The 15,402-nt window shown below is 43.9% G+C and overlaps 1 protein-coding gene across 2 annotated transcripts in view; it reads right to left on the reverse strand.

The window, feature by feature from the left end:
* Nucleotides 1-15,402, reverse strand: part of LOC126412485 (protein white-like) — a 279,379-nt gene that overhangs the window by 150,400 nt on the left and 113,577 nt on the right. For both annotated transcript variants that reach the window (XM_050082106.1, XM_050082105.1), the window contains exon 6: nt 9,501-9,739. In XM_050082106.1, the coding sequence (XP_049938063.1) occupies nt 9,501-9,739 (239 nt within the window). The remainder of the gene's footprint in view (nt 1-9,500; nt 9,740-15,402) is intronic.

Genomic DNA, 15,402 nt, shown 5'->3' on the forward strand with positions numbered 1-15,402 from the left:
ACAAGGCTACAGCAAAGTTATAGAATTAAAACTGGCGATGCTGAGGGAATTAGGAAAAGAGACACAAGAAGTAGTTAGCAGTAATCATCAAAAAGGAAACCAAGAAACTTAACAAAATCTCAAATAGATTACTTTTGCTATTTAAGAAGCTAATTAAATCATTGCCGAAGTGTCGAGGCTAAAAATTGCAGACTGCCTATGTCAACGGAAGTATTTCTGGAATACAAGAAGTTAACATCGGATATGCATTTAAGAGTTACGAAGCCTGCGGGATATGTATGTAGCGTAGCCTTGTACGGGAGTGAAGTGTAGGTGATAAGCAGTTGACTGAAGAAGAAAATAGAAGCTTTCGAAATGTGGTGCAAAGGAATAGTGAGGATTAGATGGGAAGAGCGCGTATTAATAAGGAGCTACCGAATCGAATTGGGGAAGAAAAGAAATTAATGGCACAACTTGATTGAAATAAAGAGTCGATTGATGTAACACATTCTGAAGCATCAATGAGTTGTAACTTTGGTACAGAAGGGAAGTGTGTGTAAAAATTGTGGAAGGAGTCAAGGAGATGAGTACTGTAAGCAGGTTTAAATGGATATAGGTTGCAGTAGATATTCGGAGACGAAGAGGCATGCACGGGATACATTACCGTGGAGAGCTGTGTTAGACCAGTCTTGAGACTGAAGACCACAATAGCAACAGTAATGCACGCAGTGGTACCAATACGTAGATACATAAAAGTGGCAACTCGTATTCATTGCAGTTATCTGTGGCGTCAACTTATGCTGCCACTGCTGTAGGTAGCTCTAAGTACCGCAGCATTACTGGAAGCTTAGGTAGCAATCCTTTGTTTGACTGTGATGCAGTTTGCTGCTCATTCGGCTTATTGTTGTGGTCATACTTTATATGTTTTGTGAAACTGATGTCCAAGATTTCAGTTCATCTGAAAATGGGAAGAAGAAACCAAAGACGAAGCTAGAACAGTAGTGTCGGTAGCGAGGAACACGCTACTCAAAACAGCAAGAATAAGGACGTGTGATTACAAACGCCAGCGAAAGACATTTTAATTTCGATTGTCGTTTTTCCCGCATTTTAAACATTAATACTGTTTTAGACCATATCAAACCTACAGGATTTTAGATAAGTCAGGATAAATCTAAGATTTAGGGAGTACCTCAAGAAACTACGCACAAACATTGAGCTTTCCTGTTAGCTAGGCTTCAAGGCTGTCGATTACGTAAGAAGCTACGGTAGTCGTCTGTTACAGGAAAAGCTACGGTCACTTCCACCACAGAGAGACAGGCAGTTTATTCAGAAACGAAAGTGAGATGAGCAAAACTCTTAAGGCTCCTGTAGTACTGCTGAACGAACAATGGAAAAGAACATTCGTTCCATGTGTGACTGTTTGATGCGGTGTGAAGGGGGGGGGGATGAGGGGTAACAAGGAACTAGACTACAGAATTCTAATTCCCTATGAACTCATTTAATGACTGAACTCACCTCACATTGCACAAACCGACATAGACATAGATCTCTTTTGATTTTGAAAAATAGAAACATTTTGTAGCAGTTATTTGGAGTGTTGAACCTGCTTACAGCATAAGTTTGAATAGTTTTTCTTTAAACCTAGAATTGTTTATTATTATGAGCAGTTAACAAAACAGTAAAAAAATATTACGTTTAAATTATTACCACCAAGTACTTTTCATCACTATCTTGAATGACCAAGTTGACTTCAGATCAGGGTAAGGTATGAGAGAAGCAGTATTGGCAACGCGTCAGATTTTGAAAACAAGATTAGAAGTAAACTATTAAATGTACGCTCATGTTCAGAAAAAACAGAACACTTTGAATAATTAGAGATAGGACGTTCATATATACAGGCCAAGTTCATTAGTATGTTCTGTAGAAATGATTAGCACTTCAGTCACCTCGGTTCAGCATGTGTCCTGTTGCCTGGTAGGCACAGGGTCTGCCATGGGCCCTCATGACTTGCTCCATGCGTGATGACATCGACTCATATAAAGCGGGAATACCTTCCTGTAGTACAGACACCCATGCTGCCTTCACCTGGTTCCGAAGTTCATCTGTGGTGATTGGCATTGGATCACAGTGCTGAGGCAGTCGTTCCACCACATCCCACATACTTTAGATTGGCGACGGGTCTGGTGATCTGGCGGGTCAGGAAAAAAGTCTGACATCCTGTGACACCAAGAAGGCACGTATCAGTGCAGCAGCATGTGATTGTGCATTGTTCTGCTGAAAAATGGCGTTCCGAGTCTTGTGCAGAAAGGGTATGGCTACAGGTCGCAGATGTCATTCACGTATGTCACACTGGTCACAGGTACCCTGGACACGCACCAGCTGTGATTTTTTTTTTTTTTTTTTTTTTTTGTGCCCAACAGCACCCCACATCATAAGATCTTGAGTTGGTGCGGTATGTCTTGTGTAAATGCAGTCACAGTGATGCCGCCTCCCCTGCCTGGGGTGAACTAAAATGCAGCCATCATCTGCAAATAAAAGGAACCTTGATTCATTCGAAAACACTATCTGATGCCATTTCTGTCCCCAGTCACGTCTTTCTATACAACGTTTCCGTCTAGTAGGTTTCTGTACATTCGTCAAAGGCATACGGTGAAGTGGACGTCGCGCATGTAACCCATGCCGTAATAAATGGCCAAGAACTGTCACGCTTGATAGTGTACGACGTGCTACACTGTTCCACTGTTGCGCCAGAGCCGAGGGGGACGCCGATCCGTCCTGCAACGCCATTCGGATGAGGTGTAAGTGTTCCCTGGGGGTGGTCTGGATGGTGCGACCGACCCATCTCGTCGTGTTCTACGGCCTCCCTAGAAACCATTCTACACGCATACGTTGCACTACCGCAACACTTCGTCCCACACGAGCAGCGGTTTCCCGGACGAATGTATCGCATCTTCTCATGGCAGTAATGCGCTCTCTTCCAGACTCACCGATCTGACGGAGCGGTTTGCTGATACATCTGCGAGTTATCCTGCATGTCTGTCCAAGTCACATCGATCCATTACCCTCGATTTACAACAACGAGAGCCGCAGGCATATTTTACCAGCTGGTGAGTTTTTTTAAACATAAGAACATTCACCGGTATACTTGGGAAGGCAGGGGAACCAGATCTGTCATTTATATAATAACAGATCAGGAATTCAGGAAGGCTGTGAGGGACACACGTGTATTCAGAGGATTCTTTGATGACACTGATTATTATTTAATCTGCAGTCAAATTGGGATTGTGAGGCCGAAAGTGCAGGAGGTCAGCTCCATATGTAGGAGGATAAGAGTGGAGAAACTTCAGGATAAGGAAATCAGGCACAAGTACATAACAGCGATCTCAGAAAGGTACCAGTTATTTGAATGTAGTCAATTACAGCCATTGGAAAAGGAATGGACAAGGTACAGGGACGCAGTACTAGAAGTGGCTAAAGAATGTCTTGGAACAGTAGTGTGTAAAAGTAGGATGAAGCAAACAGCTTGGTGCAATGACACAGTCAATGCAGCCTGTAAAAGGAAAAAGAAGGCGTATCAAAAATGGCTACATACTAGAACTCAGGTAGACAGAGAAATGTTGAAGAAAGAAACAAAGCCAAACAGATAATTGCAGCATCCAAGAAGAAATCTTGGGAAGACTTTGGAAACAGGTTGGAGACTATGGGTCAAGGTGCTGGAAAACCATTCTGGAGTGTAGTTAGCAGTCTACGAAAGGGAGGTAAGAAGGAAATGACAAGTATTTTGGACAGGTCAGGAAAACTGCTGGTGAATCCTGTGGATTCCTTGCGCAGGTGGAGGGAATATTTTGAAGAGTTGCTTAATGTAGGTGAAAATACGATCAGCAATGTTTCAGATTTCGAGGTAGAATGGGATAGGAATGATGATGGAAATAGGATCACATTTGAGGAAGTGGAGAAAATGGTCAGTAGATTGCAGTGCAATAAAGCAGCTGGGGTGGATGAAATTAAGTCGGAACTCATCAAATAAAGTGAAATGTCAGGTCTTAAATGGCTACACAGGATAATTGAAATGGCCGGGGAGTCGGGACAGTTTCCATCAGACTGGACAAAAGCAGTAATCACACCAATATTTAAACATGGAAACAGAAAAGATTGTAACAACTACAGAGGTATCTCTTTAATCAGCGTTGTGGGTAAAATCTTCTCAGGTATTGTTGAAAGGAAAGTGCGAGTATTAGTTGAGGACCAATTGGATGAAAATCAGTGTGGGTTTAGGCCTCTTAGAGGTTGTCAGGACCAGATCTTTAGCTTACGGCAAATAATGGAGAAGTGTTATGAGTGGAACAGGGAATTGTATCCATGCTTTATAGATCTAGAAAAGGCATACGACCGGGTTCCTAGGTGGACGTTATTGTCTGTTCTACGAGATTATGGAATAGGAGGCAAACTTTTGCAAGCAATTAAAGGTCTTTACATGGATAGTCAGGCAGCAGTTAGAGTTGACGGTAAATTGAGTTCATGTTTCAGAGTAGTTTCAGGGGTAAGACAAGGCTGCAAACTGTCTCCACTGTTGTTCACATTATATATGGATCATATGTTGAAAACGACTGGATGGGTGAGATTAAGATATGTGAGCACAAAATAAGCAGTCTTGCATATGCGGATGACTTAGTTGTGATGGCAGATTCGATTGAAAGTTTGCAAAGTAATATTTCAGAGCTAGATCAGAAATGTAAGGACTACGGTATGAAGATTAGCATCTCCAAAACGAAAATAATGTCAGTGGGAAAGAAATATAAACGGATTGAGTGCCAAATAGGAGGAACAAAGAACAGGTGGACGGTTTCAAGTACTTAGGATGCATATTCTCACAGGATGGCAACATAGTGAAAGGACTGGAAGCGAAGTGTAGCAAAGCTAATGCAGTGAGCGCTCAGCTACGATCTACTCTCTTCTGCAAGAAGGGAGTCAGTACCAAGACTAAGTTATCTGTGCACCGTTCAATCTTTCGACCAACTTTGTTGTATTGGAGTGAATGCTGGGTGGATTCAGGTTACCTTATCAACAAGGTTGAGGTTACGGATATGAAAGTAGCTAGGATGATTGCAGGTACTAGTAGATGGGAACAATGGCAGGAGGGTGTCCACAACGAGGAAATCAAAGAAAAACTGGGAATGAACTCTATAGATGTAGCAGTCAGGGCGAACAGGCTTAGATGGTGGGGTCATGTTACACGCATGGGAGAAGCAAGGTTACCCAAGATACTCATGGGTTCAGCAGTAGAGGGTAGGGGAAGTCGGGACAGACCAAGGAGAAGGTATCTGGATTCGGTTAAGAATGATTTAGGTTTAACATCAGAAGAGGCACCAATGTTAGCACTGAATAGGGGATCATGGAGGAATTTTATAAGGGGGGCTATGCTCCAGACTGAACGCTGAAAGACATAATCAGTCTTAAATGATGATGATGATGATGATGATGATGATGATTATGATGGTGATGTTGTCCCACGATGTCGATATTGGCCTTGAAGCTGCGGGCCGACATTGTTGAAACGATAATCAATTCTGCAGAACTTACTACTGTACATGTCCTGTGAATATGAGCGCCCTATCTCTAGCCGTACATAGTGTACGGTTTTTTTTTTCTAAACATGAGTGTATATAGCACTCATTGATCTTCAAAACACATTTGATTTGGTTTGCCACAAGTTATTATCTAAAGCAAGGCGCAAAGGAGGATTTGACTGGAACTACAGGTGATTAATTTTAAGTACATAAAAGAGTCAGAGTATTTAAGTGGCTTTTATTGGAAGCAAGAATCAAGTAAATGTCGAAATGAGTTGAGGGTAGGGGTACTGCCTCTCACCTTACTTATCTAATACGTTCATCGGAGAGGCAATAACAAGAGTGAAAGGAAAGACGATTGTAATCAAATTTATTGGTATTCATATTCACTACATCAAATTTTGCCGATGACACTGCAATAGCGCCAGATTCAAAGAAAAACTAAATAATATGCTTAAGGTCCCAAATCAAGAAACAACAAAGTTAAAACAAAAAATAAATATCAAGAAGACAAATGTCGTCGTTATAGACATGAAAGGAGGTGGCTGTAAGACTGGCATCAAAATAGGCAGTGAGCAACTCGAGTAAGTAACCGAATTTTACTATCTCGGTAGCACTGTGAAGGAAAACTATAGACGTCTCAGAGACATCAAGGGAAGAATAGCACTGAACAACAGCGTCTTCCAAAAATAAGACTGAGTCTGGTTAGCACACTGAACTCGCATTCGGGAGACGACGGTTCAAATCTCCGTCCGACGATCCGGATTCTAGTTTTTCGTGATTTCCCTAAACAGCTCCAGGTAAGTGTGGGATGGTACCTTGATATGATCGGTTACCTTCCCAAGCCAAGCTTTTGCTCGATCATTAACGATCTCGTTGTCGCTGAGATGTTAAATAGTAATTTTTCGTCTCTCCCTTTTACACCGTAACGGGAATAGTCTTTCACTGCCTCTGGCTAGCGACTTGGTAACTCTTTGTTAGGAAAGTTTCTGTATGTTAACGCTAGCTGCAAAATCTGTTCGAAGTAGGATAAAGTGAAAGACAAAAGGCGTTAAAAAGCGTTAGACAATGAAAAGGTGTTCACAATTTTGAGAAAAATAGAAATAAACTATAGGGAAAGGTGGGTAATACGCAATATATCAATATGTACAAGAAACAAGAGGGAACAGTAGCACAGGAAGACCAAGAACAAAGTGTTAAATCTGCACATCGAAGAAGCAAAACGGAAACAAGACAAAGATGGAAGAGTGAGGCTAAAATTTAAAGTGATAGGATATCAATGATTAGATTCGCTGATGCCGTTGTAATCCTCAGCGAAAGTGAAGAAGAATTACAGCATCTGTTGACTGGAACGAACAGTCTACTGGTTACAGAATAAATACTGAAAGAAAATCGAAGAAAGACGAAAGTAATGCGGACTAGCAGAAATGAGACAAGCGATAAACGTATGATCAGTATTGGTGATCACGAAGTAGATGAAGTTAAGAAATTCTGTTATCCTGGAAGCAAAATAACACACGACGGACAAAGAAAGGAAGACATTTTTAAAAAAAGCAGGTTAGTACACGCACAGAGGGCATTCCTGGTCAAGAGAGTTCGTAAGTATTATCCATCGGTCATAATCTAAGGAAGAAATTTCTGAGAATTTACAATAGGCGAGCCCAGCGTTGTATAAAAGGAAACCCGTATTGAAGAGAATCGACGCGTTTGAGATGTTGTGATATAGAAGGATGTTGAAAGTTAGATAGACTGATAAGAAGTGAGGAGGTTCCCCGTATAATCGGCGAAGAAAGAAGCATTTAAGAACCATCGACAAAGAGAAGAGAGGATAAACTGAAATGTGATAGAAAATGGGTATATGGTTCAAATGGCTCTCAGCACTATGGGACTTAACATCTGAGGTCATCAGTCCCCTAGAACTTAGAACTACTTAAACCTAACTAACCTAAGGACGACACGCACATCTATGCCCGAGGCAGAATTCGAACCTGCGACCGTAGCGGTCGCGCGGTACCAGACTGAAGCGCCTAGAACCGCTTGGCCACACCGGCCGTCAAAATGGGTATAGTTTCCATGACACTAGGGAGAGCTATAGAGCGTAAAACTGTAATGGAAGACAGAGCTTGGAACTCATCCAACAAATAACTGAGGACGTTGGGTGGTGATGATGACGATGGGTCTGTGTGGCGCTCAAATGCGCGGTCATCAGCGCCCGTACCAAGTCCCAGTCTTTACACAGTCCAATCTAGCCACTTTCACAAATGACGATGAAATGATGAGGACAACGCAAACATCCAGTCCCCGGGTAGAGAAAATACACAACCCGGCCGGGAATCGAACCCGGGACCCTGTGATCCAGAGGCAGGAACACTAGCCACTAGCCCACAAGCTTAGCAGAGGATGTTGGGTGTGTAAGTAGGCTGTTTAGGTTATTACGTTGGTAACGGCATGTAGCGCTCTATATGAAAATCACTGACTGTGCTGTGTGCAGTCTGTGGCTGATTGGCAGTGTTGGAACATTCGCTATTGTAGTGTTGGGCAGTTGGATGTGAACAGCGAGTAGAGTTGTGCAGTTGGAGGTGAGCCGCCAGCAGTGGTGGATGTGGGGAGAGAGATGGCGGAGTTTTGGGATCGGGTGATCTGGACGTGTGTGCATCAGAGACGGTAAATTTGTAAGACTGGATGTCATGAACTGATGTATATATTATGACTTTTGAACACTATTAACGTAAATACATTGTTTGTTCACTATCAAAATCTTTCATTTGATAACTATGCCTATCAGTAATTAATGCCTTCAGTAGTTTGAATCTTTTATTTGGCTGGCAGTAGTGGCGCTCGCTGTGTTGCAGTAGTTCGAGTAACGAAGATTTTTGTGAGATAAGTGATTCATGAAAGGTATAGGTTATTGTTAGTCAGGGATTTTTGAAAGTCAGATTGCGTTGGGCTAAAAAATATTGTGTATCAGTTTAAGCACAGTAATTTATAATTTTTTTAAGGGGAGTGAAAGTGAAGAAGAATTAAATGATCTGCTGAACGGAATGAACAGTCTAATGAGTACACAGTATGGTTTGAGAGTAAATCGGAGAAAGACGAAGGTAATGAGAAGTAGTAGAAATGAGAACCGCGAGAAACTGAACATCAGGATTGATGGTCACGAAGTCAATGAAATTAAGGAATTCTGCTACTTAGGCAGTAAAATAACCAATGACGGACGGAGCAAGGAGGACATCAAAAGCAGACTCGCTATGGTAAAAAAGGCATTTCTGGCCAATAGAAGTCTACTAATATCAAATACCGGACTTATTTTGAGGAAGAAATTTCTGAGGATGTACGTCTTGAGTACAGCATTGTATGGTAGTGAAACATGGACTGTGGGAAAACCGCAACAGAAGAGAATTGAAGCATTTGAAATGTTGTGCTATAGGCGAATGTTGAAAATTAGGTGGACTGATGAGGTAAGGAATGAGGAGGCTCTACGCAGAATCGGAGAGGAATGGAATATGTGGAAAACACTGATAAGGAGAAGGGACAGGATGATAGGACATCTGCTAAGACATGAGGGAATGACTTCCATGGTACGAGAGGGAGCTGTAGAGGGCAAAAACTGTAGAGGAAGACAGAGATTGGAATACGCCAAGCAAATAATTGAGGACGTAGGTTGTAAGTGCTACTCTGAGATGAAGAGGTTAAGAGGTTAGCACAGCAAAGGAATTCGTGGCGGGTCGCATCAAACCAGTCAGTAGACTGATGACCAAAAAAAAAAGGGGGACGTTTCAGGTGAAAGAGCTATTCTGAGATCTCTGAGATGAAGAACGTACTGCAGGAGAGGAATTCGTAGCGGGCTGCATGAAACGAGAGGAATTATGACTTTAAAAAAACGTCATTTGCTCTCGCAATGTGACAGCAGTGCGCTGCCGCTGTAGTTTCTGGGACAGAGTGCGGACGACCCACCTGGAGAAGAAGGCGAGCGCCTCGTCGGGCGTGCCCTGGAAGGCGACGCGGCCCTCGGCGATGAGCAGCAGCCTGTCGAAGAGGGCGTACATCTCGGAGGACGGCTGGTGCACCGTGGCCACCACGGTCTTGCCCTTGCGCGCCATCGCCTTGAGGGCGGTCGCCACGGCCAGCGCCATGAACGAGTCGAGGCCGGACGTGGGCTCGTCGCAGAACATGAGCGGCGGGTCGGTCAGCACCTGACACACATCCACCACAGTTGAGGGCCCAGCTGGAGGAGAAGGCTGGTGACGCTCCAGTCCATTCACCACCACCAAAGTGGGTGCAACCGGGGATGCAGGAAGGGTAGCGAGTGGATGTTGTGTCCCAGGTACAAGCTTCCAGATGGAAAGTCGGAATTAATAGTAACTTAGAATGTTTATTCAGAAAACAAGGTTAAACATAACTCAACGTAATCACTCGTGTCCAGGTACGAAGCCAAAGTTCATCTCCCGTAAACACTATCACAGCTTCGCGACTGAGAGGAGATCTTCTCCGTTCCCCTGGAGGCCCACCAGACGAATCCCCATCAGGGTGGGCCACGACTTAATCACCGGGATGGGAAGGGGGGAGGTTGCATCCCTTTCGGCACCGTCGACTGTCCAGCGATATGACGGCTGCATCTCTTGTGGCGCCCCCACTGTGAGCATTTGAAGTATGCCGCGCCGCTGAAACCGGAACGTTGGTACACGATGCTCGAGAAGGCGATGGCCGTGTCTTACGTGTGGCGGCTGCGCTGTGTGAACTCACGGCACAACAGTGAACGCACTATGTTTCCAGAATGAGATTTTCACTCTGCAGCGGAGTGTGCGCTGATATGAAGCTTCCTGGCGAATTTAAAACTGTGTGCCCGACCGAGACTCGAACTCAGGACCTTTGCCTTTCGCGGGCAAGTGCTCTACAAACTGAGCTACCGAAGCACGACTCACGCCCCGTCCCCACAGCTTCAATTCCGCCAGTACCTCGTCACCAGAAGCTCTTCTGCGAACCTTGCAGAACTTGCACTCCTGGAAGAAAGCATATTGCGGAGACGTGGCTTAGCCACACCCTGGGGGATGTTTCCAGTATGAGATTTTCACTCTGCAGCGGAGTGTGCACTGATATGAATTCCTGGCGAATTTAAAACTGTGTGCCGGACCGAGACTCGAACTCAGGACCTTTGCCTCTCGCAGGCAAGTGCTCTACCAACTGAGCCACCCAAGCACGACTCACGCCCCGCCCGCACAGCTTCAATTCCGCCAGTACCTCGTCACCAGAAGCTCTTCTGCGAACCTTGCAGAGCTTGCACTCCTGGAAGAAAGGATATTGCGGAGACGTGGCTTAGCCACACCCTGGGGGATGTTTCCAGTATGAGATTTTCACTCTGCAGCGGAGTGTGCGCTGATATGAAACTTCCTGGCAGATTAAAACTGTGTGCCCGACCGAGACTCGAACTCGGGACCTTTGCCTTTCGCGGGCAAGTGCTCTACCAACTGAGCTACCCGAGCACGACTCACGACCCGTCCTCACAGCTTCCATTCCGCCAGGAAGTTTCATATCAGCGCACACTCCGCTGCAGAGTGCGAAATTATATCATTTGCAGCACAGAGTTCACGAGACACGTCGTCGCAAACAGTGAACTGCGTGAAAATGAAAGTGCTGGCCAAAATTCTCTAGACATGCAGATCAAATATGTGTACAAATACCCGTGGAATTTGATAAACATGTGTGAAATGTATACGATATGTGCGTGTGCAGGCAAACGCACGGGTAAAAACAAGCTCATATGTTACAATCTTTAAAGAAATACTGAAGGGGTACAAAGAACCAGCCTCTTATCGGCGTGAGTGTGACAACGTGGAGAGAGAACAGGGATGACGAGGTGATAGACATACAGCAGGGGGGAGGGGGGAGCAGGAGATAGGCAAAGACAGGAGGAGGAGCAGGTGGCAGAGGTAGGGGAGAGGGAAACGGACAGTGATAGGAGAGAGGAGGTGGAGGACAAAGACAGGGGAAGGAAGAGATAGGCAGAGGGATGGGGGAAGAGATGAACAGCGGGGGAGGCGGAAATGTACAGAGGGAGGCGGAGGAGGGGATGGAACTAGAGGGGGGAGGAAGAGGGGAAGGAGCAAGTGGACAGAGAGAGGTGGCACGGAGGAGACGGACATACCCAGGGAATGCCAAGTACTCAGCTATTTAAATAGAAAGGCAACAAACCAGAAAAAAGTGTGCCTGAAAGTAACTGAATTTAAATTAACAATCCCAGCACAATAAAATTACTATGTGACAAGAAGAACAGTGTAAAGAGATATTGCATGTGCGGAGAGAGCAAAAGGTAGAACTCACATTTATAGCAACATAATATGTATGTAGTTCATATATGATTACAATACAATAAATAAAAATATGAAACTGGAAGAATGGAATGGAACAGTCAGCATTGTAAAACTGAGAGGATTAAGTGAAGTTTATATTTACGACCTACCCCCATGAACCATGGACCTTGCCATTGGTGGAGAGGCTTCCGTGCCTCAGCGATACAGATGGCCGTACCATAGCTGCAACCACAAAAGAGGGGTATCTGTTGAGAGGCCAGACAAACGTGTGGCTCCTGAAGAGGGGCAGCAGCCTTTTCTGTACTTGCAGGGGCAACAGTCTGGATGATTGACTGATCTAGCCTTGTAACACTAACCAAAACGGCCTTGCTGTGCTGGTACTGCGAACGGCTGAAAGCAAGGGGAAACTACAGCCGTAATTTTTCCCGAGGACATGCAGCTTTACTGTATGATTAAATGATGATGGCGTCCTCTTGGGTAAAATATTCCGGAGGTAAAATAGTCCCCCATTCGGATCTCCGGGCGGGGACTACTCAAGAGGATGTCGTTATCAGGAGAAAGAAAACTGGCATTGTACGGATCGGAGCGTGGAATGTCAGATCCCCTAATCGGGCAGGTAGGTTAGAAAATTTAAAAAGGGAAATGGATAGGTTAAAGTTAGATATAGTGGGAATTAGTGAAGTTCGGTGGCAGGAGGAACAAGACTTTTGGTCAGGTGATTACAGGGTTATAAATACAAAATCAAATAGGGGTAATGCAGGAGTAAGTTTAATAATGAATAAAAAAAAATAGGAGTGCTGGTTAGCTACTACAAACAGCATAGTGAACGCATTATTGTGGCCAAGATAGACACGATGCCCATGCCTACTACAGTAGTACAAGTTTATATGCCAACTAGCTCTGCAGATGATGAAGATATTGATGAAATGTATGAGAAAAAAGAAATTATTCAGGTAGTGAAGGGAGGCGAAAATTTAATAGTCATGGGTGATTGGAATTCGAGAGTAGGAAAAGGGAGAGAAGGAAGCAGTAGGTGAATATGGATTGGGGCTAAGAAATGAAAGAGGAAGCCGCCTGGTAGAATTTTGCGCAGAGCGTAACTTAATCATAGCTAACACTTGGTTCAAGAATCATAAAAGAAGGTTGTATACATGGAAGAATCCTGGAGATACTAGAAGGTATCAAATAGATTATATAATGGTAACACAGAGATTTAGGAACCAGGTCTCAAACTGTAAGACATTTCCAGGGGCAGATGTGGACTCTGACCAAAATCTATTGGTTATGAACTGTAGATTAAAACTGAAGAAACTACAAAAAGGCGGGAATTCAAGGAGATGGGACCTGGATAAACTGACTAAACCAGAGGTTGTACAGAGTTTCAGGGAGAGCATATGGGAACAATTGACAAGAATGGGGGAAAGAAATAGGTAGCTCTGAGGGCTGAAGTAGTGAAGGCAGCAGAGGATCAAGCAGGTATAAAGATTAGGGCTAGTAGATATCCTAGGGTAACAGAAGAAATATTGAATTTAATTGATGAAAGGAGAAAATATAAAAATGCAGTAAATGAATCAGGCAAAAAGGAATACAAACGTCTCAAAAATGAGATCGACAGGAATTGCAAAATGGCTAAAACAGGGATGGCTAGAGGACAAATGTAAGGATGTAGAGGCTTATCTCTCGAGGGGTAAGATAGATACTGCCTACAGGAAAATTAAAGAGACCTTTGGAGAAAAGAGAACCACTTGCATGAATATCAAGACGTCAGATGGAAACCCAGTTATAAGCAAAGAAGGGAAAGCAGGAAGGTGGAAGGAGTATATAGAGGGTCTATGCAACGGCGATGTACTTGAGGACAATATTATGGAAGAGGATGTAGATGAGCCGGCCGAGGTGGTCGAGGGGTTCTAGGCGCTTCAGTCCGGAACCGCGCGACTGCTACGGTCGCAGGTTCGAATCCTGCCTCGGGCATGGATGGGTGTGATGTCCTTAGGTTAGTTAGGTTTAAGTAGTTCTAAGTTCTAGGGGACTGATGACCTCCGATGTAAGTCCCATAGTGCTCAGAGCCATATGAACCATTTTTGATGTAGATGAAGATGAAATGGGAGATACGATACTGTGTGCAGAGTTTGACAGAGCACTGAAAGACCTGAGTCGAAAAAAGGTCCCGGGAGTGGACAACATTCCATTGGAACTACAGACGGCCTGGGAGAGCCAGTCCTGACAAAACTCTACCATCTGGTGAGCAAGATGTATGAGACAGGCGAAATACCCCCAGACTTCAAGAAGAATATAATAATTCCAATCCCAAAGAAAGCAGGTGTTGACATATGTGAAAATTACCAAACTGTCAGTTTAATAAGTCACAGCTGCAGAATACTAACGCGAATTCTTTACAGCCGAATGGAAAAACTGGTAGAAGCCGACCTCGGGAAAGATCAGTTTGGATTCCGTGCAAATATTGGAACACGTGAGGCAATATTGAACTTACGACTTATTTTAGAAGAAAGATAAAGGGAAGGCAAACCTACGTTTCTAGCATTTGTAGACTTGGAGAAAGCTTTTGATAATGTTGACTGGAATACTCTCTTTCAAATTCTAAAGGTGTCAGGGGTAAAATACACGGAGCGAAAGGCTATTTACAATTTGTACAGAAACCAGATGGCAGTTATAAGAGTCGAGGGGCATGAAAGGGAAGCAGTGGTTGGGAAGGGGGTGAGACAGGGGATAATGGAATGTAGTCGAATTAAGTCGGGTGTTGCTGAGGGAATTAGATTAGGAAATGAGACACTTAAAAGTAGTAAAGGAGTTTTGCTATTTGGGGAGAAAAATAACTGACGATGGTCGAAGTAGAGACGATATAAAATGTAGACTAGCAATGGCAAGGAAAGCGTTTCTGAAGAAGAGAAATTTGTTAATATCGAGTGGACTTTAAATAATTTGGACAAGAAGAGAATAGAAGCTTTCGAAATGTGGTGCCATAGAAGAATGCTGAAGATTAGATGGGTAGATCGCATAACTAATGAGGAGGTATTGAATAGGATTGGGGAGAAGAGAAGTTTGTGGGATAACTTGACTAGAAGAAGGGATCGGTTGGTAGGACACGTTCTGAGGCATCAAGGGATCACCAATTTAGTATTGGAGGGCTGCGTGGAGGGTAAAAATCGTAGAGGGAGACCAAGAGATGAATACACTAAGCAGATTCAGAAGAATGTAGGTTGCAGTAGGTACTGGGAGATGAAGAAGCTTGCACAGGATAGAGTAGCATGGAGAGCTGCATCAAACCAGTCTCAGGACTGAAGGCCACAACAACAACAACAAGATATCGCTGAAAACAAACATGTGATAAATGAGCAAACACACATCAGAACAGGCTCCATACTATACTTAATAAAAGTAATGATAAGATAGAAATCGTCCGTCTCACACAAGCAGCCAAAAAAATCTCCCCGTTCCTTCGCCTTCTGGACACACTCACACACAAAAAGATCACAGATACTTCAAAAATTACATTCGATCTTTGGAAATAACAGCCGACAGCAGGCAAC

The sequence above is a fragment of the Schistocerca serialis genome, chromosome 7 (assembly GCF_023864345.2).
Source record: "Schistocerca serialis cubense isolate TAMUIC-IGC-003099 chromosome 7, iqSchSeri2.2, whole genome shotgun sequence".
Classification (NCBI taxonomy): Eukaryota; Metazoa; Arthropoda; class Insecta; order Orthoptera; family Acrididae; genus Schistocerca; species Schistocerca serialis.